The 27,367-nt window shown below is 41.7% G+C and overlaps 1 protein-coding gene across 3 annotated transcripts in view; it reads left to right on the top strand.

Moving 5' to 3' along the window:
• SUGT1 (SGT1 homolog, MIS12 kinetochore complex assembly cochaperone) overlaps positions 1-27,367 on the top strand; it is a 47,515-nt gene that overhangs the window by 2,318 nt on the left and 17,830 nt on the right. For 2 of the 3 annotated variants that reach the window (XR_010922626.1, XM_067563200.1), the window contains exons 3-10: positions 8,024-8,114; positions 9,282-9,351; positions 9,913-9,983; positions 15,845-15,898; positions 18,236-18,255; positions 19,389-19,423; positions 21,069-21,165; positions 22,032-22,139. Coding sequence is in view for 2 of the 3 variants with exons in the window: in XM_067563200.1 (XP_067419301.1) it covers positions 8,024-8,114; positions 9,282-9,351; positions 9,913-9,983; positions 15,845-15,898; positions 18,236-18,255; positions 19,389-19,423; positions 21,069-21,165; positions 22,032-22,139 (546 nt within the window). In the remaining variant the exon portion in view is untranslated. The remainder of the gene's footprint in view (positions 1-8,023; positions 8,115-9,281; positions 9,352-9,912; positions 9,984-15,844; positions 15,899-18,235; positions 18,256-19,388; positions 19,424-21,068; positions 21,166-22,031; positions 22,140-27,367) is intronic. The other variant, XM_067563201.1, reaches the window with a different exon arrangement.

The raw sequence follows: 27,367 nt of genomic DNA on the forward strand, positions 1-27,367 counted from the left end.
AGCCACGGTTTGGCCATCCCTGCTCTATTCCCTGTTGAGGTATTATAGATAGTTCTTTAGAATTCATTCATTCATTAAATAGTGGTGGTCCATATCAGAACCCACAACATAGCTAACAAAGAGCTAGTGTCTTCTATGTATGGTACTGGATTCCATCATCAGATTCATGGTAGTGCTGCTGGCTGCTTTAATTCTGCAAAAGGAGCCTTGATCCACCTTCCATTAATCAGATTTATGCCTTTTATAGTTATTAAAGGAGAAACATGGGCAGTTGGGCCCTCTTCTAGATGAAACTTTTAATACTGTATTAAATGTCCTTTTATATTGCTCATGTACATTCCACTATAGGTGAGTGCATGCCACCGTGCACGGTTCCCGGAACTTTTTCCCCTTTCGCAGACCCCGTAGAGCCAGCTCTGGTGCCCCCTGGAGTCCCGCACGCATGCTGTGGTATATGAGCACTGCCGGCCCTACGCCCCCTTAGTTCCTTCTTTCCGCCCATGGTGGTTGTTGGAACTAGCCTTGCTCTCTGCAAGTACTGTTCCCTTTGTTTGAACTCTTTGTTATTCAAACTACTTTAGTTAGTTTTAAGTAGTAGTTAAGTTAAGTAGTGTTAAATGTAATTCGATAAGAAGTCCCTGAGGGACTTAGAGCGGCTGAGCCATGCCCCGGTTGCCTGGATTTAAGCCGTGTGCCTCCTGTGGGAAGGCTTTCACATTCAATGATCCCCATGCTCGGTACCTTAAGTGCCTGGGGGAAGAGCACAGAAAAGATAAATGTAAGATCTGCAGGGCTTTTAAACTGGACTTAGAAGGACTGAGAAGTCCAGTTAAAAGCCCTGCTCATGGAGGCAGCGCTCCGCCCAGCATCCAAGCCATCCTGCTCCACCTCGGCACCGAGCATCTCCTCGGAGCAGAGTGCACCTCCAGCACCAGGCTCAACTTGGCACTGAGCAACATCCCTGGTGCCAAAGAAGACGAGGCAGCACGCAGAGCGCAGACAGTTCCCTGCGCCGTCGGTACAGACAGGGTCGAGTGCGGAGATGCATCGGCCACGGCCCGTTGAGTCTTCTCTGATGCCTGCATCTCCGGTCAGGGAGCCTCCCCCAACTCCTGGAAGTGGGAGAGTGCCCCTGCTGACGCCATCGACACTGGAGGCTTTTCAGGCGGCAAGAGCCTTGTTGGCCTTGCCCATGCCATCTCCACGTACACCCCACTCCCCCACACCCCTGCCAAGGGTGAAGGGGCCGGTATCCCGGGGCAAGCCCGCGTTGAGTCCCCCCAAAGAGCGGTGGAGATCCCTGGTACAGGGGGGAAGATCTCCCGCCAGAGGGCCACCGCGGGTAGAGCGAGGACGCTCTCCCAGCGGTCAGTCCAGGTAGGATCCTGTTTCGACTCAGGATGCGGAGTCTCCCTCTTGGCTCCAACATCGGTCCCTGGCACCGGAGGCAGCGCAGGCCAAGGTCTGTCAGGAGGAGCTCAGACACCTCCTGCTCCAGATCCCCGGCACCGAGGGGTTCGCCGCACCAAGGTGACGCAGAATCCGGTTGCCATACGAAGATCCCACACCATGCAGTCCCTGATGAGGAACCCGGTTGCTGGAGTCAAGCTTGGCACTGCTGAGTTCGGAGCGGCACCGGTCTCGATCACCAAGGGGCAAGTGGCACCGCAAGTCCTTGGTACTGAGACGGCGTTCCGGTACCGAGAGCTCTTCGGAGCGCCCTTACGTCCATCAGCATTGCTTGTGACGACAGAGGTGGTCCTCGTCGTCCTCCACATCGGAGGCATCGAGAGGACGATCCCCAGCATGGCACGGCACCCAGGTCCGAGGACGGCACTGCCGGTCTAGTGGCTCGGGGTCCCACAGAGGGGACAGTCGTCAGGACAGCTGACACCCCCACAAGGCATCAAAGCAGGTGGCACAGTCAGCCCTGGTTTGGCCCCAGGGACAATGGCTGCAACAATGGCCTTATTGGGCCCCATGGGGCATCCAGATGGAAACAGGACCCCAATCCACCCTGTCAGTGGGGGTGCAGTCCATGCCCCCAGCACAGGAGAAGGCCCATAGACACCGCTCCTCAGACGAGGAGTCAGACCCCAGGAATGGATCCTTTGTGGGTGCATCCGTTCGGCAGGCAGGAGAGCACACACTGGATGTGCCTCGGCAGTCCTCTTCCTCCTCCCCGGACAAGGCAGTCTCCCGGGACCACATGGCACCACTGGAGGATTTCAGGGTGCACCAGGAGCTGTTCAAGAGGGTGGCCTCTAACTTGCGGCTGGAGGTCAAGGACTTAATGGAGGCCGATGATCATAGAATATTAGAGTTGGAAGGGACCTCAGGAGGTCATCTAGTCCAACCCCCTGCTCAAAGCAGGACTAACCTCAGCTAAATAATCCCAGCGAGAGTTTTGTCAAGCCGCACCTTAAAAACCTCTAAAGATGGAGATTCCACCACCTCTCTAGGTAACCCCTTCCAGTGCTTCACCACCCTCCTAGTGAAAAACTTTTTCCTAATGTCCAACCTAGACCTCCCGCCCTGCAACTTGAGACCATTGCTCCTTGTTCTGTCATCTGCCACCACTGAGAACAGCCTAGCCCCATCCTCCCTGGAACCCCCTTTCAGGTAGTTAAAGGCTGCTATCAAATCCCCCTCATTCTTCTCTTTTGCAGACTAAACAAGCCCAGTTCCCTCAGCCTCTCCTCATAAGTCCTCTTCAATGTACTGGCGGTGGCTGCCCCATCGAGAGTGGCCCTACCAGTCCACGATAGGGTCCTCAAAATTCTTAAGGCCCTGTGGCACCCCCTTCTTTGGTCGCCCCTACGTCGAAGGTGGCTGAGAAAAAGTATTATGTCCTGGCCGAAGCGTTTGAGTATCTGTTCACTCACCCATCCGCAGGAACGCTGGCGCTGGACTCAGCCAACCAGAGGGACAGACAAGGTCAGCCTGGTTCCACTCGCAAGAACAAAGACAACAAAAAGTTGGATTTGTTTGGGAGAAAAATTTATTCCACGGCAGCCCTGCAATTCAGGATTGCCAACCATCAGCCCCTGCTGGGGAGATATAATTTTAATTTGGGACTCCCTCAGGCGGTTTTCTGATGCCCTGCCCCAGGACCAGGCTGCAGACTTCACCACCATCCTGGATGAAGGAATCACGGTGGCTAGGGCAGCGCTCCAAACGTCCAGTGAGGTGGCTGACTTGGTGGGTAAGGCCATAGCCTCCGCCATTTCCATGAGGAGGTGCTCGTGACTGCAATCCTCTGGCCTGTCCCAGGAGGTGCAGCAATCAATCCAGGACCTCCCCTTCGGTTTGTCAGCCCTCTTTTCCGGCCAGACCAATGCAATGCTGCACGGTCTGAAGGACTCCAGGGCCACGCTTTGCTCCCTGGGCCTGTACACGCACCAAGCTTCCAGGCGTCAGTCACGGCCCCAGGCACAGCAGCAGCCAAGGCCTCCATCTAGGCCTTTCAATCCTACAGAAATAGGGGGTTTAGAAGACAGAATCAGCCCCCAGCTCATCCTCAGCCCCCCAGCAGGGGCCCCCCAGGGGATTGGGCAATCGTAGGAGACAGTTTTGATGGTGCGCCCGAGGGTGGTGCCCCTACTGCTCTCCTGGATCCACCCCGCCCTTTCCTGAACAGCTTAAGGCCCTTCTATCCCCAATGGGCATATATTATGTTGGACCATTGGGTCCTCGGGATAGTCTCCGGGGGGCTACGCCATACAATTTACCTCCACCCCCCCCCAATACCCTCCCTCCTCTGTCCCTCTTCAGGCACCCCTCTCACGAGCAACCCCTCTTGCAGGAGGTGGACACCGTCCTCAACATAGGAGTGGCGGTTATGGTTCCTCAAGGGGGAAGGGTTCTGTTCGAGGTACTTCCTCATCCCCAAGGTAAAGGGGGGGGTCTGAGACCCATATTAGATCTGCGTCGTCTAAACAAATATGTCAAACGACTCAGGCTTCGCATGGTTTCCTTAGCCTTCATAATCCCTTCCCTGGATCCAGGAGATTGGTATGCCACCCTCGACCTCAGAGGACGCATACTTTCATGTGTCCATCCTCCTCAGCCACAGGCGCTTTCTCCACTTCACGGTGGCTGGCTCCCACTACCAGTTTACAGCCTTACACTTATGCCTATCTTCGAGTCCAAGGGTGTCATACTCATTGCTCTGGCCTGGCCAAGACATTACTGGTTCAACATGCTGCTGGACCTCTTGATCACCCTGCTTATGGAGCTCCCGAGGCTGCACGACCTTCTCTCCCAGGACCATGGTCTCCTGTTGCACCCAGACTTGGACTCCCTGCACCTCATGGCCCGGAGGCTGTGTGGCTGACGGAGGGAGAGAGAGCCTGCTCGGTGCAGGTCCAACAAGTCCTGTGTGGCAGCAGGAAGCCTTCTACACAGATCGTGTATCGGGCTAAGTGGAAACTGTTTATCTCTTGGGCGGAGTCCCAGGGCATTCTGCCCAGTCTCTCGCCTCTGCAGGCGATCCTGGAGTACTTTCTCCAGCTAAAGCTCCAAGGTCTGGCACTGGCCTCGTTGAAGGTTCACTTGGTGGCCATTTCGGCCTTCCATCAGCCGCTAGAGGGAGATCGCTGTTCTCCCATCCCATGTCGGTCAGGTTCCTCAAGGGGGTGGAGAGGCTGTATCTGCTGGTCTGTGACCCGATTCTTCCCTGATATCTCAGCCTGGTCGTCTCGAGACTCACAGGGCCCCCCTTTGAACCCATGGCTTCATGCATGCTGCTCATGCTTTCATGGAAGGTAGCCTTCCTGATGGCCATTACCTCAGCTAAGAGGGTCTCCGAAATTAGGGCCTTGACCTCGGGGCCCGCTTATACAATGTTCTATAAGGATAAGGTGCAGTTGAGGCCACACCCAGTCTTCCTGCCCCAGGTGGTTTCCCAATTTCATTGTAACCAAGATATTTTTCTCCCTCTGTTTTTTCCCAAACTGCACGGTTCGGAGGAGGTGGCATTCGCTGGACATGAGATGAGGCCTGGCCTTCTACATAGAGCATACAAAGCCCTTCCGGAAATTGACACAGCGCTTTGTTGCAGTGGTGGACTGGATGAAAGTCTCACCTGTCTCCACTCCAGCGCATCTCCTCGTGGATTACATCGTGTATCAAGTTCCGCAACAAGTAGGCGAGGGTGCCGCTTCCGGGAACCATCAGAGTGCATTCAACCAGAGCTCAAGCCTCGTCTACAGCCTTCCTGGAGAGAGTGCCCCTGCAGGACATCTGCAAAGCCACCACCTGGTCGTCGGTGCATACCTTCATGTCCCACTATGCCATTGTACAGCAGGCAAGAGAGGACGTGGGATTCGGCAGAGCTGTGCTGAGGGCAGCTCACCAGTAATTCCTACCCACCTCCAAGGTATTGCTTGTTTGTCACCTATGGTGGAATGGACATGAGCAAGAAGAAGAAAACTTGAAGAAGAAAACAAGGTTACTTACCAATAACTGATGTTCTTCGAGATGTGTTGCTCATGTCCATTCCACAACCCACCCCCTGTCCCCACTGCCGGAGTTGGCAGAAAGATGGGACTGAGGGGCCGTAGGGCCAGCAATGCCTCATATACTGCGGCTGGTGCCCCCTGGAGCCCTGTGCGCGTGAGCCGGCCCTATGGGGTCTGCTAAGGAGGAAAAAAGTTCCAGGAACCGTGCACGGTGCCTTGCACTCACCTATAGTATAATGAACATGAGCAACACATCTCGAAGAACATCAGTTACTGGTAAGTAACCTTGTTTTATAAACTCCTTTTTGCACAGGGGCTGTGTTTTCCTGTTTGTTTGTCAGCACCTAGCATGAGGAGGCCCTGTTTCTAATTGTGTTCTTTGAGCTCTGCAACAATACAAATACAGAAAAAAAGTAGCATCTGTTGAAATGTATAGCCTATGTTGTCCTGTTTTGCCATCATTCCCAATTTTTTGCAAACGAGAAATCTGGATAATGAGTTTAAAAATACAAGTTTATAACTCTACTTACAATGCAGCAACTGTTCGAGACTTAAATCTCCAGTGGAATTTGATGAAGCCTTAGTAAAAAACAATTGTCTCAAATTGTGATCTCTGTGGTTGTACTTCACGTGGGTCTTGAAGTGACAGGGTGACTGTCCTGAGCATGTGAAGGAGGGGATGCAAGGAGTGTCTCCCCTACCCTTCCAGTCCTTTGTATTCCTTTGCAGAGGTCAGGCACAGTGTGACTGAGGAGTGCAAGCACTGTGCATTTCTAGTGCAGTAGTGGCTCTAGCGTCAAATGGGGAAGAGTGGCAGTACTGTGGGACTGTTGCCTTGCATCAGAGTGCACTGGCCGGAAGAGTTAGCTTGGTTCTGGAGGGTAGTGCATACCTTATCTTTCCATGGTGGCAGCGCTGCTATACTCCCTTGGAAGCCCAGGAAGAATACTTATTAGCCAGGATTCCTTTTAGCTGGGGGCTCCTACTGCAGCTGATCTTGTTCCAATCGCTATAGACCACACTGACTGAACTGTTCTTAAATACAGGCTTTAATATGCATCATGTAAGAACATAAGAATGGCCATGCTGGGTGAGACCAATGGTTCATCTAGCCTAGTGTCCTGTCTTCTGAGAGTGGCAAGTGCTGGATGCTTTAAAGGGAATGAACAGAACAAGGCAGTTATTGAATGATCTAACCCCTGTCATCTACTCCTAGCTTCTAGCAACCAGAAGTGTAGGGACACCCAGAGCCAGAGGGTTGCGTCCCTCACCACCTTGACTAATAGCCATTAATAGACCTATCTTCCATGAACTTATCTAGTGCTTTTTTAATCCAGTTATAGTTTTGGCTTTCACAACATCCCCTGGCAACAAGTTCCACAGCTTGACTGTATGTTATGTAAAGAAGTACTTCCTTATGTTTGGTTTAAACATGCTGCCTGTTAATGTTCGCTAGTGCCTCTGCTTATTTAGGAGCTGGATTTTTAAACCTCTGTTGTCCCTGGGTTAGCCCCGCCCCTTGTCAAGGGATTTTAAGAGGGTTGGGAATCAAAAGAAAGCAGGCTAGAACTTGTTGGTAAATTCTCAGCCTAGCGTAGCAGGGTGCTTGTCTCAGCACACAGCCCCCAAAAGAGGCCACACTAATGTTTGAGTGAGCAAGCACACAAACAAACTAACTCACCTGAAGGATCTTGTGGTCTCTCCCCCTTCACCTGGAGAATTCCCTTGCAAAACTCCTGTTTGTTGCTTCTGTTTGCCAGCTCCCTGTTCCTGTTTGCTTGTTCATGTTTTGCACCAATGGGAAGGAAATACTTGCAATACTGTAATTACTACTTAAGATGCCATATTGATAGGATTCCTATTCTTCAGAGAGTGTTTTAGTGGGTGCTGAGATACCGGCAGTTGGTTTTGCTATGAGACTAGCCTTTTTGTTCCTCAAGACTGAAGAACTTCGAGGGCTTTTGAAGCTTCTGTGTATTTTGTGCTAAGTAGCTGAGATGTGAGAGTAGGAATCCACTGAAGTAACTCTGGAAGTAGAATTACTGAAAGTAATTATCCCTTATCCTGATAGCTTCAGAAAGCAGTACAAGACTTGCCTTCTTCAGTCAAACCTGGTAAGGTGTAAACCAGAAACACTTATTTCCAAGTGCATATCTAGTATGGGGAGCAGTTATTGCTGCTCATTTTGGGATTTTATAAATTGGTCTGTGCTGCACACACATCATGGAAATGGGTGCACAATAACTTATTAATTCAAAGCATGTTTGCTGGTTTGTTTGTTTTTTTTGCAAAAGTCATTTGAAAAAATACGAGCCAGTCAATCATATTTTGGACTTTGTAAGGTGTGGATCAAATGGGGGAATACCAGACATTCCTGTGAGCTCAGGATTTTTGGTTCCAGTATAATTTCTCTAAAGCAAAATTGTGCTAATTGGTGGTTGATTTTTTCAAGCAACACATTTCTGGGCTACAGCCCAAACACTGTGGGCTACACACTGGTTTCTATTGTTAGAGGGATTTACGGAAACTGTCATGTTAAATTTTTGTATTTGGATTTGCAGAAGCTGACAGTGGCCTTGGAACAGAAGCCAGATGATGCAGAATATTACTGTCAAAGAGCTTATGCTCATATTCTTCTACAGAATTACTGGGGTAACATCTCTTAAACTGTACTGTTTCCCTTTAAGACCACATTGACATTCCTTACAGAAAGATGTCTAAATCAAGCAAAGTATAACTGATAGTCTTAGAAATTTGTCACTTTTTATCAAAGGAACCCAGATTACAAGACATTTACCATTAATATAGCTCTTCTGATGTCTGATCACTTCTCGTATCTCATGTCCAAGCTTTGCTGTCCTAACTTTCCATTTAATCTACTAAGTACACTAATAGCCCATTCTTTCAGTATATTGCTTAGTTACTTTAGTTACTAGATTTAGGCTTCAGACGGGCCTTAAACCTTCCCCGTATTTTATTGAAAGTGTAACATCAAAGTATGGTTTCTTGGTAGAGACTTTGAATTCTGTCACACAGTAGAAATAGTGAATTTTTCCACATTTGTAAGGAATGTGAATTTAGAACTTCATTTTTATCTAATCAACCTGTAATGTCTAGAGACAGAAATATAACTTTTAATATGTTCTGTTTGAGAAACAAGTTTCACTTTTTAAATGGTTCTTTCTAAGTCTGATCCAGTTTTTTAAAAAACAAAACACCACCATCTTACGTTTTGAATATAGTGTAATTGGCCTTGGTATACAACTTAAACCCAAACGTCTGACCGACTGAAGGTCACAGTCCATTTCACTTAGAAGGCAGAGCAGCATGAAGTATATAACTAGCTGTATCAGATTTGAGTGGTGAAAATATTGTAAGATAATTGCTGTACTTCAGCAGCATTGCATTCTGCATAAATTAAGAAAGCTAATACTTCACACTCAGAAATGTAACTGTAGCATTAACCCCACACTACTTGTTCACTTATCCATTGTCTTTAATATGTGAATTATTTTGTCTGTGTTGAAATTATAAAATTCAGAATGTTAGCTTTACCTCTTGATTCAAGTCAAATACAACATTAGGGAAAATTAAGATATATTTTTATTGTTTCTTGAACAAGGTAATGTACTCTACATTAAAAGAACATGTGACTGCATACTTGTAGGCTCTATGCAATACTTTTGAAGGTGTAAGATTATGGCTAAATGTTTAGTTGGGACTAAGTTGTCACTTTGCCTTTTAGATCTTTGGTTTAAGATACCTAGCTGGAATAATGAAATTCTTAAGAGACTAATATGCAGAACTGACTTTCTACAGATGCTGTTGCAGATGCTAAGAAGTCCTTAGAACTCAATCCCAATAGTGCCACAGCTTTTCTCAGGAAAGGGTAAGTATATGTTTAAGAAGCCAAAAGCTGCAAGTTTCCACTTGACATTTTTTAAATATATTGTTGTACTCATTCTAGCACTACTACATTTTTCATCAGATGATAGGTCTCAGTTGCCCTTTTATAAAAAGTGGACTAAATAAATTAGTGTGGTGAATGTCAGTCTCAGGGAGCAGTGTGGGGGGGAGACGTTCATAGCTGTACTCTTTTGGATCTTTAAAAGAGAGCTTAGACAATGGCATCTTAAACTTGGTATTGCTTTTAAGCTAGTATTTTGGTGATTCACTGTGAAAAGTGAAGTATGTGTAATAGAGCTCTTGTATTAGTGGACAGTGTGCCAGATTCCCCCATGTTGCTGCCTTTGCAATGTTGTTCTGTTCTTAGCATCCCAGTTACAATTATGGCAAATTTGTAGTCTTTGTTTATTAAAGGCAAATTTAATAGATCATATGCATCTTTTCCATCTAGATACCATATAAAGTAAAATACTGTGCTCAGCAGAATGTGAATTTGATTGCAAATGTAACTACTATGCCCTTATTTTTCCTATTTGCATGTCAGAATAAGTGAATACCATTTAAAAAACTATGCTTTGGCTCTCGAGTCTTTCAAAGAAGGACAGAAATTGGACAGTAAGTATTGAAATGACACTTTTTTGCACATTAGTCAGTAAATATTTAAAAGCTTCTATAAGGCTCCAGGTTAAATTGAAGAACAAGATTTTTAGAAGTGATTAGTGATTTAGGTGTCTGAACTTTTGGGTGCCCCACTAGACTTATGTGAAACAGGCCTGACTTTTGGGAAGCACAGAGCGCACACACATGCCCTCTGAAAATCAGGCCCTTTTAAAGCATCTAGAATTGGCCATGAAATATCACTAGTTGCTTCTGAAAATGTAGGCCCCTGTGTCTCAGTTCCCTAGGTGTTAAATGGGGATATTTCTCTGGTTCTGACCTGTGTTGAGGAAAAATTCAGGTGTTTGAGGTGATCAGGTACTATGGTGATGGGCATCATGGAAAAATCTACAAATAAAATGAGTTCCTCTTTTACAATCTGAAGTTATAAACTAAGTAAAACATAACTTTCTCTGGACAGTTTCTTGGAGTTACACAACTCCAGGTATATATCTGATCTGAAAAACAATGCTTATGACTCTTACTTTAGATTATACTGAAAACTACAGAAGCATGTTTAATGCCCCGTTTTTCATTTCTTAATTAACTTTTTGGTTGGACTAATGGCCTAATTTTCTGTCATACGGAGTTGCCAGTATATTAATACCTGGATTCCTGAACTCTTAAATTGGCAAAGTGTGGAGCTTTTGAGAAACTGGTCTTTTTTTCCAATGATGGGAAAAGGAAAAGTTTGGTCATTATAGTCTTGATAAGCTGCAAGGCAGTTCAGAACAAAATGATTTCTCCAAGATGGTTGCGAATCCTCCCTAACACCCCACCCAAAATGTAAAAAAAACACTTGATCTCTTTCTGGGGCATGGAGCGGGAACACTGAGAAATTGAAACCCACAAAAGTTATATGAAGTAATAAAACACACACAGGAATATAAGAATTACCATACTGGATCAGAGCCAAGGCCTGTTTAGTTAGTATACTATCTAAGATAATAGCCAGTACCTAATACTGAGGAAAAAATATAAGAACCCTGCTGTTAACAAATGTGGGATACTCTCCCTAACCACCTTCAGTCTTATCCTGATCTCTAGAGATTGCCTTAAGCCTGAAAGAAAGCTTTAATATTTCTTGTAAAATTTTAATTAATTATGGTGACTGTTGATATATTTGTTCATATAAATGTCCAATCCCTATTTGAATCTTGCTAATTTCTTGTTCTCCGATGACTTTGTGTGGCAAGGAGTTCCATGATCTAATTATGCATTGGGTGAAAAAGTGTTTGCTTTATCAGTTTTGACTTTCCTGCCTTTCATTTTCATTCAGTGTTTTCTTGTTCTTGTTTTATGAGATTGGGAATATCTGTTCTCCCTATCTACTTTCTCTATACCATTCATTTTTTTAAGTCATGTCCCCTCTTTATTCATCTTCTCTGTATAACAAAAATTCCAATCTTTGCAATCTCTCATTTTATGAGAGTTTTTCCATGTCCTTGATTTTTCCTGTCACCCTTCTTGGGTCCCCTTTACCTAATTCTGCAATATCCTTTTTGAGATGGGTTACTCTACACAGCATTCTGGATGGCGCTGCAGCATTGATTTTTCATATAAAGGGATTATATTTCCCATTCCATTCCTATGAATTCTATTGTTTGTTTTCCTTTTTTTGACTGCAGCAGCATATTGAGCAGGAGTGTTCATTGATCTGTCTACAATAATACCTAGGTCCCTTTCCTGAGCTGATTGTTAATTTGAGGTGTATGAGTAATTTAAATTTTACTTTCCAATTCACTAGTTTACATTTACAGATATTTAACTGAATTTGCCATCATGTTGCCTAGCTTCACCTTAATTTGTTTAGGTCTTTCTCAAGTTCCTCAGAGTCTTCTTTGGTCCTTACTAATCTAACTAACTCATCTGCAAATTTTGCTATCTCACTGCTGCCCCCTACCCTCTTTCCAGATCATTAGTAAATATATTAAAGACTGGATCTAATACAGAACCTTGAGGTATCCCTCTAACTTTTTGCCAGGATGAAAACTGTCAGTGTGTAATTCTTTTGTTTTTTCTCCTAGGTGGTTTTAAATCCATGACAACACTTTCTCTCACTCTGACTGCTTAGCTTCGTTAGTTTCTTCTTGTGAGACAAGGGATCTTGTCAAGGTCTTTTGGAAAGCAGTTTAAAATAAATTGTCAATCTGTTCTCCTTTACCCTCTACTTTGCTGACTAGTGAGGTACTATTTTCTGTTGCAGAAACTATGCTGGTTGGATCCTATCATATTAACACCTTCCAGGTGTGTTGTAGTTCAGATAATAGTTTTAACCAGTTTGCCTGGGTACAGATGTAAGGCTTACTGGTCAGCAATTCCCCAGTTTACCCGTTAAGCCTTTTTAAAAATGAAGGAACAGCATTTGCATCACTCTTGTTCGAGAGGGCTATAGCTGGTTTATAATATACTAACACAAATATGAAATCTCAACTCGTTCAGAATTTGAATGTATAGCATTTGGGCCTAGTGACTTATTTCTCTTTTAAATTATCAGTTTCTTCTAGCACCTCTTTTTAATCTTTGATACTACCTTATTTAGTACTAGAAAGGAGCAGGGCCAAGGCAGGAATCTCCCCAACATCCTTTGAAGTGAAGACTGATGCAAAACAATCATTTAGCTTCTCAGCAAAGACCTTATCTTCCTTAATGGCTTCCTTTAATTACCGGTAATCTAGCAGATCCTCCAGTTCTTTCATAGGCTTCCTATTATTGATTTTTGCTGATATACTTACAGAATCTCTTCTATTTTTTACACCTTTAGCACATATGATTTGCTTCTTAAGCATATGTATTCTTCAAACATCAAATGTGCACACTGTCCTAAAAGAATACACTTGAGTCCCCGGCCTACTAGGTAGGTCGGCCAGTCTTTTGGATTTGTCCTTAAATGATTATTTTCTTTTCATTCTTTATAGAGTTTCTTCAAAAAGCGATCAGGTTATGCTAAAAACATACACTCACATCCAGTCAGCTTATCAATCATGTAAGTCCCATTTAAAATTGACAAGATTTTGAATTTAGTTGTCTTGGCTTCTGTGATTTTTTTTTTATTTGCACCATTTTCCACCATTTTAATGCAGTTAACTGATACAATCTCCTTTGCAAACAGACTTTTTTTAGAAATCAGGATCTTCAATTTTAAATGCTAAAAGAAAAGGAAGAAACTCAGTATTATGGTCCATCAGCTTCTGTTCTGGGTTCAAAATGTGACTCTTTGGGATCAATTATGTTATTAAGTGATGGAAAGGTTTCATAGATTTTTCTCTGAATTCCTTTTTTTCCTTTCCCCTTGTATTGTTCTAGTTCTTTAAGTAGTTCAAATAAGGTTTCTCTTAGACTGTAACAATAGCATCACAAGCCTGTAACCAAAGTCCCTCAAAAACCTACTTCATTTATTTTTGTAAGCTTAGTGCTTCTCTGTAAAATTCCTTGTATAAAATTGCTTGTTATATTTTGATCAAAATTCTCACGTGCAGTGCAAATTTCAGATGACTTGTGATAGTTGGGTGCAGATGTTGAGGCATGGCTGGTTTCTCCAGTCTGCTTTGTTCATCTTACACCAGTCAGATAGTGCAAAGGGTACCAATTCTATCCATACCTGGCCAGTGGAGACTTCTTGTTGTGTAGGGGTACGCTTTGCTTGTGCAGCTGACTTCTCTGCCTATACACTTCGCAGTAAAGGGGACAAAAGCAGATCATAACGGTGCTTATCCTCCAGTGGGTGTAAGATAGAGCCCTGCACAGGACCAGCTTCCCTAATAGTCCTGCGTAGGGCTCTAGTGTAAGGTCCATCGTATATTTTGACCAATGGCATAAGCCAGAGCAGGCCCTCATCTGTTCTAACTTCCATGAGACCTGACCTGTGCAGGATCAAGAGCCAGAACCAGCTCTCTACTGTTCCCCTATTCTGGTATCCAGGTTCCATTTGGATCTGATGGAGAACTGAGACCACAATCTTACTGTGTTTCACCAAATGTCACTGGGGGAACAGGGGCATCAGGCCCTTTTCAGTCAACCATCCAGGCTGATGTTAGGTGCAGAAGAATTTTTGAAGTTTTCCAGGCTGCTTTAAGACTGGGAAAGAAGTAACATTTGACAGTGAGGCTTACTTAGCATGCAGAGCCATCCATATTACAGAATTTTTTTAGATTCCAAGGCCAGAAGGACTATTGTGATCATCTAATCTGACCTGCATGACCCAGGCCATAGAATTTCCCCAAAGTTTAGGAAGATTGCACTAGAGAATTTCTCTCACTTTTTCGGTTTGATCAGATGCTACAAATACAGTGAAAGACTTCTGTTATGCTCTTCTCTGCATTCTTGGATGGGAACCTGGACACACAGTCACTGGCTTTCTCTTCAGATGTAGAATTGGTAGCATTAAGTAGTAGTGCATTTCTCCTTGTATGAAAGATTATAATCATTAAGCTACTTCTCTAGAGCTCAACAATCAGGCATTAATGCACTTTTCGCTGTCATCGGGAAAATGTCTTGCTTATAAACTCATGTTTCAACTCAACAGACGAAGTTTGTTTTAACAGTGGACTTGATTTTCAGTGAATTGGGTTTTTTCAGCCTTTTGTGAGATGATCATAAATTCTTTTTGTTGTTGCTTATCAACTCTTGACAATATTTGTTCTACTTAAATGTGATCTTCATTCTGTTCAGCTGCTTGTATTCCAACCACTTCAACTCTACATTAGGTCAGAAATTTACAGTAATATAAATTTATCACCTATTTGCAACTTTTACCTTTACTAAAGTCACAAAGACCAATCATGTAGTGTATTCAAACATGTAAAGACTGAAAAATATTAGCCAGCTTTATATAGAAATGTGTCATAAGATGCCCTGCCACCTTCAAGATGTTGCAAGATTCTAGCATACAAAGTCCCACTAAGATCTTGAATATGCTAGAAAGGGTTTGCCAATAAAGCTTTGCTGGCAAACCATCCTAGTGGAGATACATCTTATACCAGCGAAACCCAGTTCCCTGAACAAGATAACCTGTCTCTACACTATGGCTTTTGCTGGTATAACTACATCAGTTAGGGTTTTGATTTTGTTTTTTGCACACTTCTAAGTGACTTAGCTTTGCTGGCAAAACTTGACCAGGCCCAGTAGTCCACAACCGCACCCCCAAACCCTTTTTGCCAATTACCCATGACTTCACCCATTTACTTTATTCTTCTAGAAAATTCTCGGTATCTTATTGTTACTTAATAGACAGACAGAATTTTAATTTCACTTCCCCTCTTAACTTTCTAATACAACTAGCAAAACCTAGAAAAACACAATAGGTTGGGGGTCTTCTATAAACTTTTTTTTCACAAGTTTGATTACCCTCAGAATAGACTGGCTTTTCTGCACTTGTTCAAATGAAATGCATATGGATGAATATTGGAGGGGATCATTCTAAGAATAGAGGGGATTTGGGTAAAATAGTACTCCTTCTCTTAAGCCAGCTGTCTACCATCAGTTAAGTGGAGGTGGTGAGGAAGACTGAAAACTGAATACTAGATTCGGGTCATTTCAAACTTAATTTGACTTGGAAACAAGATCAATTGTAAATGTCAACATCCAACCAAAGAGAGTTGGGGAATGAGTTATGTAATTAAATGCTAATATCAAACATAGTGTAATTGGTTTGAAGGAGTGCTGACACTTAATATCTAGTCTAATATATTTAAGAATGAAAACAAACCAGTTCCATTGTTGCAAGTCTGCCCTTTGTGCATCATCATGATAAGTAATAGTAGCCATTTTTAGAGTAGTAAATTTGAGATACTGAAATTTTATGTACCAATCTTTTCTAGATGTGGATACTTCTTTTACTATTTGGATTAAAAGATGCGAAGAAACCCTAAACAGTAAGAGTAACTTCATTTATTTTGTACTTGTTTTGATGTGTGCTGTGCTTTTTTAAACTTTTTCAAAATCTGAAATCTTTCTAGCACTTGCCTTTATTTATGATAAGCTTCTAGATGCTCCAACTGTTTTTTGTGAGAATCAGTGTCCTAAGACTATTTTTGCTTAAATTTTATAAATGTTTCTTTAGATTTTTTGGAAGGGGAAAAAAATCCATACCAGAATTAGTCATGCAAATGGAAAAGTACCTATTTCCAGTTGAGACTTTGAGACTCAAATTCCAGATATTTCATAAACTTTCATAGCTGTACCACAAATCTTGTGTTGGGAAATGCTGCCACTGAATATAATCTTAACTTTATATTAGGAGCCACACAGTTTTGACCCATATGTTGCCTTTGTGTAGGAGCACATGGACCATCTTTGGGTATGTCTTCACTGACGGCGGCAAATTCGCTGCCATCAGATTGTTTCTTTGGGATCGATTGAGCAGAAGTGAAGACCCGCTCAATCGATCTGGAAGTCGATGTAATAAATCAATCTCTGGGAAAAAAAGTAGTGGTGTGCCGACGGGAGCGCATTTCCCTTTGGCGAAGTGAAGACGCTATGGTAAGTAGAAGTTAGGAAGTCGATGGGAGATACTCAAGCTACTCTACATAGCTTGCATATCTCCCGTCAACTGCTGCCAAATTTGCTGGTCAGTGTAGACCAGGCCTCTATGTGAGAACTTTGTAGTGATGTTGCAGCGTATCTTGCGCTCTGTACCCCAAAATAGAAGCTTTCAAGATTGATAGGTGCGGGGCTGGAAAAAAAAACTGGAGAGTTAAGAGATTTGGGCCTCTAATTCTTTGAAGCCTGTCTCCTTCCTCAAAAGAACCATTCTTGTCCATCTAGCCATGACACTGTGATAAAGCTGCAACAGCCATGTTCCTTTTAGTTGCTGAGACCAGCTGTGATTTAGAGTAGTCATGAAGTGTTCAGTCAGAGACCACAACCTGAAGCAGTGGTCAACTTTTACTAATTCTTCCTGTGGATTGGCCAGTCTGGCAGAGAGCATGCAACTTGGTGCAGCTTCTCTCACACTATGGCACGACCCACTTTTCCGAAGTTGCCCATGGACTTCGTAGATGTGTGGGCTTTGGATACAGGGGAGTAGCTCATGAGGCTACTTTTTCCTCCACTGCGACTTTATCTGCAGACTTAACGCCCTTCACAGTGTGCGCTGGGAAAGGAAGATCAGTGAGGGTAGTGTGAGCTGATGTTAATTTAACAACAAATGGCAGAGAAACGTAATTCTTTTTTTGCTTGTCTGATACTTTTATCCTTTATAACTTTTAAAGATGACCTCAAGATTATTTCAGTGGCTTTTCTCTTTTGCTGGAGCAATAACAAGAATATCAAGTCTTTGCTGTCTTGGTTTTGCTGGAGGAACACTTAGGACTGTGGTTGGAGCTTTTTCCACTTTCAAAGGGGAGAGGATGTCACATCTGCCATTCAGAGCTTTTCTCCCAAGTGGTGTTTGCTCTTGGCACTGTTTTACTCTAAACACCTTCCTCCCTTTTTAGCTGTTCTTGTTTCAATCATCTTATAATGTCATTTTACTGATTCTCCAGCGGATCTTCCAGCAAAAATAGAATTCAAAACCTAAAGTTAATAAAGCAGAGTTTAAAAACAATCTTTGAGGCTGCCCTCATAGGATCGTAGGACTGGAAGGGACATCACAAGGTCATCTAGTCCAGTCCTCTGCACTTACAGCACTCATGCATTATAAAGAGGCAAAAAACAGTGATTTTTTTCATTTGCCATTCATTTCTTGAAATGGGGACAAACCTTAACTATCGCTAAATTAGAATTTCTGGACCTTTTTTGTAAGGTTTCTATGGAAAAAATTCCCATAGTATGGTATTGCATGGTTAGTTACCCAAATAATCTTAACTCTTCCTTTCTTACATGTCATCTCTGGGAAACTAGAGTCCTTATCAGAACTCTCTTACATGATCAATTTTGTAAGTCTGGCATATGAATATCAAGGTACAAACCACTGTAGAAGATCTTAAACCAAAGCTTTAGGTACCAATTTGCCAAAGCTTTCATGTCATAAAAGAAGTCTCTTACATCTTCACTTATTTAGGAAATATCGATCAGAAAGTGCAGTTATTCTGTTAATCAGAACATACTTCTGTGTTGCCATTGTTCTTTTGCGTGAGTTAACAATTGAAACTAAATCTGTAGATACAAATAGTGCTCTGAATAGTTGAAGAAAGTTGGAAGAACAAATCTACCTTGTAAATCAAACATGTTGCTCTTATCTGAAAAATGCAACTCTTTTGTCCCTACAGCAGGATCACAGACTGAAATGGTAAGGCTTTTTCTTAACATACTTGCTGCTTATTCTTAATTATGGCACTAACCAAGAGTGTGCTTTGAGACTTCTCTTAGTGTTAGAGCCTCACTAATCTGAAGCTACTAACTTAAATCTTCCTATAGTATAGCATTTCTTGGGGGGGATATAACTGTCCTAAAGTCCTGCTTCTTGCTGATGTCAGGCTTATGAAGTTTCAGCCTTGGAGACTCTTACAAAGGATTAAACAAGCACACAATTCTAGCAGTTATATCAACGTGCATAGGCTATAATAAAAAAGCTTAACTTTTTTCCTTTGCACAATCAATGGTTTAATTTTACAAGATTAATCAATTCCACTTAAGCATTCTAATTGCTTTTAATTGTAATTTATTAAGTGAGTTAACTTTGTAGAATTGTCTCTGTGCATGAACTGTTACTTAAGCAGATTTTTATTATGCTGGAGCTCCAGTTCATTTTTCAATTGCCTCTTTCTACTCTATTCTATGGTAAAACCCTTGAACTTGGTTCTCTAGAAGTAGTATCAAAGTCTGATATGGTGTTGGAAATTTACTTTGGTCCTCAAGACTGTTGCTCTCAAAATACCCCCAAATTAGGCATATTTAACATGGGTACTGTGTAGATTGTCTGATGGGAGTAGTGTTATACACAAGGACAGTAGCCTTGTGGTTAAAAGCAAAAGATTGGAAGTCAAGAATTCTGGGTTACGTTCCCAACTCTACTGTAGATTTCCTTTTTGATGTTAGGTAAGCCATTTAACCACTGTCTCTTTCACTAGCTGGAAAATGGATGTAATACTTGGTGCCTGAGGAAGTGGCTGAATTGAGAATTTGAATTACTGTTTGTAAAGCACTTTGACTTCAGAACATTCCAGTTTTCTTTTTCGCCCATCCAAAGATTTCAAGCTCTTTTGTGCTAGTCCTCCATAAATCTGATTAGTCCCATAGCCATTTGTTTTTAATGTTTGTTTAGCTTAGTTAATGCACTATGAATTGAGACGAAAAAGGCAATTTAGTTAGTAATGTACAATATATGTGTATATATGTTTCTTTGAAAAATGCAGTATGATACAGTAAACTAGTACCAATTTAATTTGTTAATGTCTTTCCAATGTCATGTGCCACAATCAGTCTACACAACAGCAAACTGGGCCATCAAAACTCAAGTAAGTCTTTTTTAGCTTTATTGCACTTTAAAATGGTTATTGTTAAATTATGCATATAGCATATGTATTTGTAGCAAGCAATTATTCCAAATTGTAAACTTAATCTGTACTATAATGCACAAATTGAAACTAAATTCTATACATTGGATCAGAGATGTCTGCTGATTGTTTATGGTTTGGATTTATGTAAATACCCAAATCTTTTTTGAAGTGATAAAGAGCCTTAACATTTCGTAAACTTCAAATTGTTAAACCTGGTGATTTATTTAGATGCTCAATGTGCCTGTTCTTGGAGTAAAAGCACATGAACATTTCAATCTTCAGAAGTCCAGATGCAATATCTTTAGTTAGCATGACATTAAACTCCCCAACCCATTCTTTCAGAAAATGTGTTGGTAGATTGGTTTTTCAATATGTCCTAAAAAGCCCATGTACCCAGGCTCTTGTTGGGCCACGAACTCTCCACTGAAAATGCCCAGCTCCCAGATCATATCTAGGGACTTGGAATTGGGTATCTCAACTAGGGCAAAATACAGTGTCACTCAGCTGTTCCTACCTAGGTATTGCTTAGGTTTCAGAACAGTGAGATTCCTTTATATGCTTCATAAAGTATAAATTGATTTTAAAAAAATAGTTGACAGATACTAGTTCCCCAGTATTAAGTCTGGGGGGCAAATTGGTAAGCTTAGCTACCACTGTTGTGGTTGATGACTGAGAGCTATCTGTCGCTTATAATAAAATGGTTTTGGGTCATTCTCTTCGCATTTTAAGGTTTAATCCATACCTTGTGATTTATTGTCTCAAAAATGACTTCAGTTCTGAAGAGGCTAAATGTGGAAGCCTAATGGTGAAAAAACAGAACAGCAGAAGTCTGTAAGAACTGCAATCTTAAAGGGATGCTGTCCATTTGTCTAAGCTCACGAATTTTACCTTAATTTACCTCCCTGAGCGGGGGAGTTAGTTCTCTGTGGCAAGTTGCATTCAGTCCTCTGTCTCTTTTACTTTACTTTCCACCACTCTAGCCTGCTCTCTTGCTGCATAAGACTGTTCTTCCTCTAAATGCTTCAGTGGCTGCAGAAGGTGGCAGCAGATCTTTTAAGAAGCACTTTGCTTTAAACAATCTACTTGAAAATTCAGACCCAATTAACCCTTCAAGGAAAGAAGTGTTGTCTAGCAACTAGAGCAGGGAATGCACTCTGGATCTTCTGGGTTCTGTTCCTAGTTCTAGATCAAGGTTAGGATCAGAAGACTTGCCCATATGTGTGTTGGTATATCATGTTCAGAAGGCGCTTTTAGATTCTTGAATGAAAAACACTATAGAAGTGCAAAATAGCATTGTGATACTTGGCAGCAAGATTTGTGAAGACTTAATTGTGTAAATTAGTTACTTAGATTTTTGCTTTTTGGTAGAGCAGTTGTAACTTTCTCTGCTAACTATTAGGGGAAAGGAGGAAATCTACTCAATAACTTCCTTCTGCTTGCTTAAATTCTGCCTTTTGTGCTGTGTAAATTCAAAACAATTAACACAAAACCCTGTATTGTTACTGTGCTCTGCAACACTTGAGTTTTCTCACACTGGTTTACTTACATATTTTTGAACCCTGTGCAAGAAAAGTTAAGTTTTGATGTCCTTCTCTTTTTAAAGGTATGACTGGTATCAAACAGAGTCTCAAGTAATTGTAACTCTCATGATCAAGAACGCACAGAAGGATGACGTCAATATACAATTTTCAGAGAAAGAGGTGATTTGATTATGTTATTAGTTAACTGAAAAATAACTACTTAGTCAATATGCATTTCTATCTTTCAGGACATCTATCTGCTAATACAGACATACTGTATCATATCATTCAGTCGAGTCAATTGCCATGAAAAAGGCAGAATAAAGTGTTTTTTACAACAATCTTAAGGGAGAAGAACATTGTGTAAAGTGCATATTGGTGTTTTACTTCCTATGCTTTTGGTATCCTCAAATCTATTCCGACAATCATGACATGAGGTAACCAGTTTAAATGAAGCATTGCAATCTAGCATCAGTATTATATTTGTGTTTAATCTATTACTGGCACTATATTATTATTGATTTCTCTTAAACCCATGTCTGCTGTCAGAATATGTTGCTTAACTGTTAATTCTTGGTGAACAAAACCATACATGTTCAGTTAGTATCTACTTTAAACGGTCAAGATAACATGCACACATCTTGCTTCGTAAGTAAATGTTTGAAATATGGAGAAAAGGGAAACTGCATAATCTTTGTGTTCCATTATTAATGTTTTGGTATCTTATTGTCATGCAACACTTTCCTAAAGAATGCGGATCAAACTGATGAGATAACAGGCTTTTTGAGTAGTTTGTGGCTAGGAACAACAATCTCCTATTTATTTTCTAGTGTACTTTCAAATCACTGTTGAATAATGCAATAAAAAGTAGTGCAGTTCGAAATTCCTGTCTTGTGCCTGACATTTCATTAAAACATTCCAAGTGAAGGGTCATTAATTTAATCACTGAAAGAGTTGTATGTGGAGGATTAAAATTAATTCTAGGGGGGAAAATTGCAGCTAGTGTACTCTGTGGCCCTTTCAAAGATATGTTTATCTGTTAACAGTTGAATACATTGGTGAGACTTCCATCAGGAGAAGACTACAACTTAAAACTTGTTCTCCTGCATTCCATAGTACCGGAGCACAGTACGTTCAAAGTGCTTTCAACAAAGGTAAGCTTTTAAAGTGTAAATTATTTCTTTGAATATTTCTGGTGTTGAAAACATTTCTGCTCTTTTGTCTTGTCTTCCTATGACAGTCATTATGACTAGCTTTTTTTCCATTCAGAATTGTTTTTTCCAAGGTGCCCTTCATCCAACAGAAGACTTTCTAAACAGACATGTAAATATCAGAAGCTATCAAAATCTAAGATAGTTTTTACTGAAGTGCAAATGACTTCATTTTATAAAGTGAGTGTTTTTACTTGCCACTAGAAAAAGAATGCTGTGGTGCTCATCTCTTTATACATTCATAATCTCCAAATTATAAACTTCTTAAACCTTTCCTAAACTTTTAGGAGTTAGATTGCTTGTCATTCAAGGCAACTTTATGTAGATACAGCAAATAAGTTGTCAGACTTGACTTAAGACCTCAGTGTTGCAGTAATTTAGGTGTTCTTAATATAGCCTTTCTTCAGATGAGTACTTCTGCTTGCAAAAAATTGCCATGCAATTAATCGTAGGATGCATTTCACAAATTCATGTTAAACTTCAAACAATGTTTAAGCACTTGAAGGTAGCGTGATTTCTCAGCATCTTTGATAAATCTCAGTATTAGAGACAGAGGTACTCTGCAGTAGCATAGTTTGAGTAAAATTAAAGCCTTTCATTTCCTGGAAATTTATTAATATGTATTACAAAAATTGAATAATGCATGAAAATCAGTGGGAAAAAACTTCATTTTTCTGTGTATTGGGGTTAATATGTGGGGATGGGAGGACAGAAAAAAGACCAAATAACAAAAACTCAAAGTATTGAGAGTAAGAAGTTTAATTCTGTAGGTTTTTTTTCCTTTTTAAAAACAGTTTACTGGCACCACTCCCACAAATCTCAGTCACAGATACAGCTCTGCCAGCACCAGTAGGGCCACTCTCCTCCCCATGATGTGAGCTTCTCAGCTCCATAGGCAGACTGGGGTTGGGGGGGGGGGCCTCTGGCAGGGGAAACAGATGGATGTTCTCTCCTGACACCAGCACACTGGGTGGGATGGAAAAGGGTGCCTGGTACTCATGATGGGTGGTGGGAAGGGGAAATACAGTGAGTGGGAGGGAAGGGGGGAGGAAGAGGTGACCAGGATTCTCAATGGGCATGGGGTGCCCAGTACTAATGGTGGGGGGAGGTGCCTGACACTCACGGTGGACAGGAGGAAGCAAGCAGGGTTTTGGGGCCATGCTGAATGTCAGGGGAAGCAGTTTGGGGGGTGCAGTGCTCAGTGGGTGCAGCCTTCTGCTTCCTGCAGACCTGTTGCTGTCAGGACCAGGCTCCCTACCTGTCTCGCTCTCCTATTGGGCAGCAGCAACAGCCACCAACTAGCAGTTACTCTCTTTGTTCCCCCTCAATATAGGTGCGCTGAGCCATCTGGCGGGGACTCTGAGTGGGGGAGCTGGGTCTGGGGAGTTCCAGCACAGGAGGAATTTGGATTTAAATTGATAAAACCCAAATGCTCGTGTTTGAAAAAATTTCAGGAATTTTTGGAAGGTTTTTCAATTATCAAAAATCAGGTGGCCAATATGACTCAGTTACTTAGCCCCTCTTCATTAACAGAAGCAGAGCTTTACCCGTAGGGCTAAAGCCTGAACCTTTATCTTAATACAAGAAGATATTTATCTATCGGTATGTCTACACTACAGTTAGACACTTGCAGCTGGCCCATGCCAGCTGGCTCGGTACGGGGCTGTGTAATTGGGGTGTAGATGTTGGGGCTCCAGTTGGAGCCCAGACTCTGGGATCCCCACCTCACAGGGTCCCAAGCCCAGACTGTAGTCTGTACTTGAATGTCTACCATGCAGTTAAACAGCCCCTTCGCCAGAACACGGGTTTTTAATTGCTATGTACACATGCCCTTTAGGTCTAAAGTGTGAAGGACCTTATCTAGGAAAGTGGGTATGTTGGCTTTGTACTTCTACTTACAGTGGATCCACAGTGTTTGGAGCAGTCCTGTGGGTGGCCAAGCTGTTGTGAAATGGTGCATGGAGGAACTAAGCAGTGCTCTGCACTTAAGCTCTATTGGCATGGGAGATGAGCAGGGAGCTCCAGGATAAACTTTCAGCACAAGGGCTGTGATAACACTTGTGTCGGCCGAAATTGGGCTGGTGGACCCAAGGAGAGGAGCAGTGGAAGGTCCCTTTGTCCTTTCTCACCTTACCCTTAGTATTTTACATTCATTGAATCATAGAATCATAGAATATTAGAGTTGGAAGGGACCTCAGGAGGTCATCTAGTCCAACCCCCTGCTCAAAGCAGGACTAACCTCAGCTATATCATCCCAACCAGGGCTTTGTCAAGCCTCAGCTTAAAAACCTCTAAGATCATGTCTGAAGTTATATGGTCAGCTCTTTGAGGCAGGAACTTTGACACTGTATCTGTTCTGCAAAGCATCTCTCACACTCTTGAGCAGTATAAAAATAACAGAATTACTTCTTAAAAGGTAACGTGGGCATCTGCAATCCTGTAGGGAAATATTTCATTTGGGTTGGCTGATTTAGAGCTGAGCAGTCCATAATCTTTTTTTTTTTTTGGTTGACTTTAAAGCCATTCTAGAGTTTGGTTAGGTATCTTGCATATCCTTTTCTCCACTTGCATATGCTGAGACTGTAACCTTGGTTCTTATCAGCTAAGCAGGATAAGAATTTCTGCCATAATGAACTTCTGGTAGTTGCCTTTCATTGTGAAGATAATAGTTGACATGTACCTCTTGAAGTGTGAATAAACAGTAAGTTAAGCTGAAGTTTGTGATAACCAAAATCAGTACTATAAGCTTTGAACAGCTTGTAGAGTCTAATTGGAATTAAGTTATGAGTGTTTTTAAACATAGCAGGATAATTTAGTCTGTTATAGTGTTTTAAAGGGAAAAAGCTATTACAAAATCTTTCCAAAAAAAAAAAAAATGAAATTAAGGCTGAGTGTTTTACTTTGTCTCCTAAAATAGTAGGTGTTTTTTTTTGGGTGGGGGGGTGGGGGTGGGGGGAGGGTGTTTGGGTTTTTTGTTGAAATATCTGAAACTCAGACTTCTCAATTAAAGTTCCAACAGTGACGACTCCTGATAACCATTCACACTAACAATATGAAGTACAGACTGCTGCTTCCACTATTACCTTACATGCTGACTCAGCAAATCAACCACTACTTAGACTGAAGAAGGGTAAGATGCAAGATGTTGTAGGCTCTGGTCTATAGCAGGTATGTTCATACCTGCTATAGACCAGAGCCTACAACATCTTGCATCTTACCCTTCTCATGAAGTCCAGAGACCCCAACTTTCTCCAGTATGGACTGGAGAGCCCAATCTACCTTATTTCATCTTTTATAGGCTGAGTGCCACAGTATTACATTCATTTCCCTGCTTAGATTTGAGTCCAAAGATCCATCTTCACCCTGTCCTGTTAACACAAATTGGCCTGCAGATCCCAAAGTAGCATTTCCTGGGAGAAATGGCATATGCAAGGCCCTATGTACTCAGTGGCAAGCTTGAATTTGGTGGTTTCTGCTGTGCTGTATATAGCAACCTGGAGATTCTGTGACAATTTCATATACACTTAGAAATGAGCTTTTGTATTCATTCTCATAATGAATTAAATAAATCACCGTAGTTTCTTCTGTTAAAATGAATATAATATGAAATCTTTTTAAGCATCTAAATTTTTAACTTGGAGGCTGATTCAGAATCTTTTAGGAATATGCATAACTGTAAATAAGTTGTACAGTGGGGACAAAGGGAAAATCTAGAGGCTGTGGCAGTTAAAGGACGTTTGGGGCATTTTGAGATTAGGGATGGTGTCAGATAAGAGATGGTGGGGGTTTTCAGATAATTAGTGGCTATTAGTGCACAGTGAAAACTGGCATTCTGAAACTAAACTGAATTTTCTGAGTTTACACCATTGAATTTTAAAAGGTAATGCATTCTGAGTCTTAAATGGCTCCGTCACTTGTTTTGTTTTGTTTTGTTAAAGTAAATTAGCTGGATGTTAAAATGATGAACAGTGAAATAGTCAACATTGTTATTGAAACTGATGTGATTTTTTTTTCCCCAGAGTTCTCAGTCTAGCAAGATGAATCTGGCATTTCATAAATCAGAGCTGTTTCAGGTTGTTTGAAGACTCAGGCAGACATTGTATTGATGTACTCGTGGCTTGTGTTTGGAAGATTGTCTTTGCAACCTAAGGGATAGAAAAGTAACTTTTATTTAAAAAAAAGTTTATTCTGGAGCACAGCTTGGACACGGAGTGGGTTCTATGCCAAATTCCGTAGAATCTCAGAGTAGGCCCTGGGTATTGGTAAATCAGATCCTACTTTAGAGCTGCTTTATGGTTTCAGGCAGCATAGCTAGCTTTTGCTTGTCCTGCCCTTGCTTCAGGTGGGTCAGTGACAGACTGATGGGGTTGAGATGCATATATACTCTGTTTGCCACCTTAGGTCATGTAAGTTACACTGGCTACTGCCATCAACAGTCAGCTCAGAATTGGCCCTTTCCAGCACATAAAAATCCCAGGCATGAGTATCTGCCCTACAGTCTTCTGATACATGGTAGTACACTTGTGATTTGCATAACCTGAACCCAGTGTTTTGGTCTGTATCGTATCACTTAAACTATATCATTGGGATTCATATACTTCAGAGGGCAGACTTAATATTTATTTGTCAGGTGGTGAGGATTTTCAGGTAATTAATGGCTATTAGTGCACAGTGAAAACTGGTGTTCTGAAACTAAACTGAATTTTCTGAGTTTATACCATTGAATTTTAAAAGGTAATACATTCTGAGTCTTAAATGACTCCTTCACTTGTTTTTTTTAATGTTGACTATTAGAACCTTTTAAAATACTGACCTGATACAACCTGAATATTTTTAAATCCCATTACAAAAATCTAAAGTTTTCTTCCCTGCTTTAGATGTTATCTTACCTCAGTCCTGAGAACATACTCAGAACCATCACTTCTCCCACCCTTTCTTTGTTTATACTTGTACTTGCTGCAGCTTAAGTTTTTCAGTTCAGCTATACCTGTTACTGATAAACAATGTTTTGCAAGCCTGAAGTATGATCGCCATAAATAAACCTCATTTTACACATAATGCCAACAGATGCAAAGAAAACAAACTTACTGAAATTTTTACCAACCTGATAGCTAATCTGGGTGTAACTTGAAACGATGTCAGGTACAAAATTCAGATGGAATTGTGAACTC

This window comes from Emydura macquarii, unplaced genomic scaffold, assembly GCF_026122565.2.
Source record: "Emydura macquarii macquarii isolate MOO-44397 ecotype Brisbane River unplaced genomic scaffold, CSIRO-AGI_Emac_v2 contig_2473, whole genome shotgun sequence".
Taxonomy (NCBI): Eukaryota; Metazoa; Chordata; order Testudines; family Chelidae; genus Emydura; species Emydura macquarii.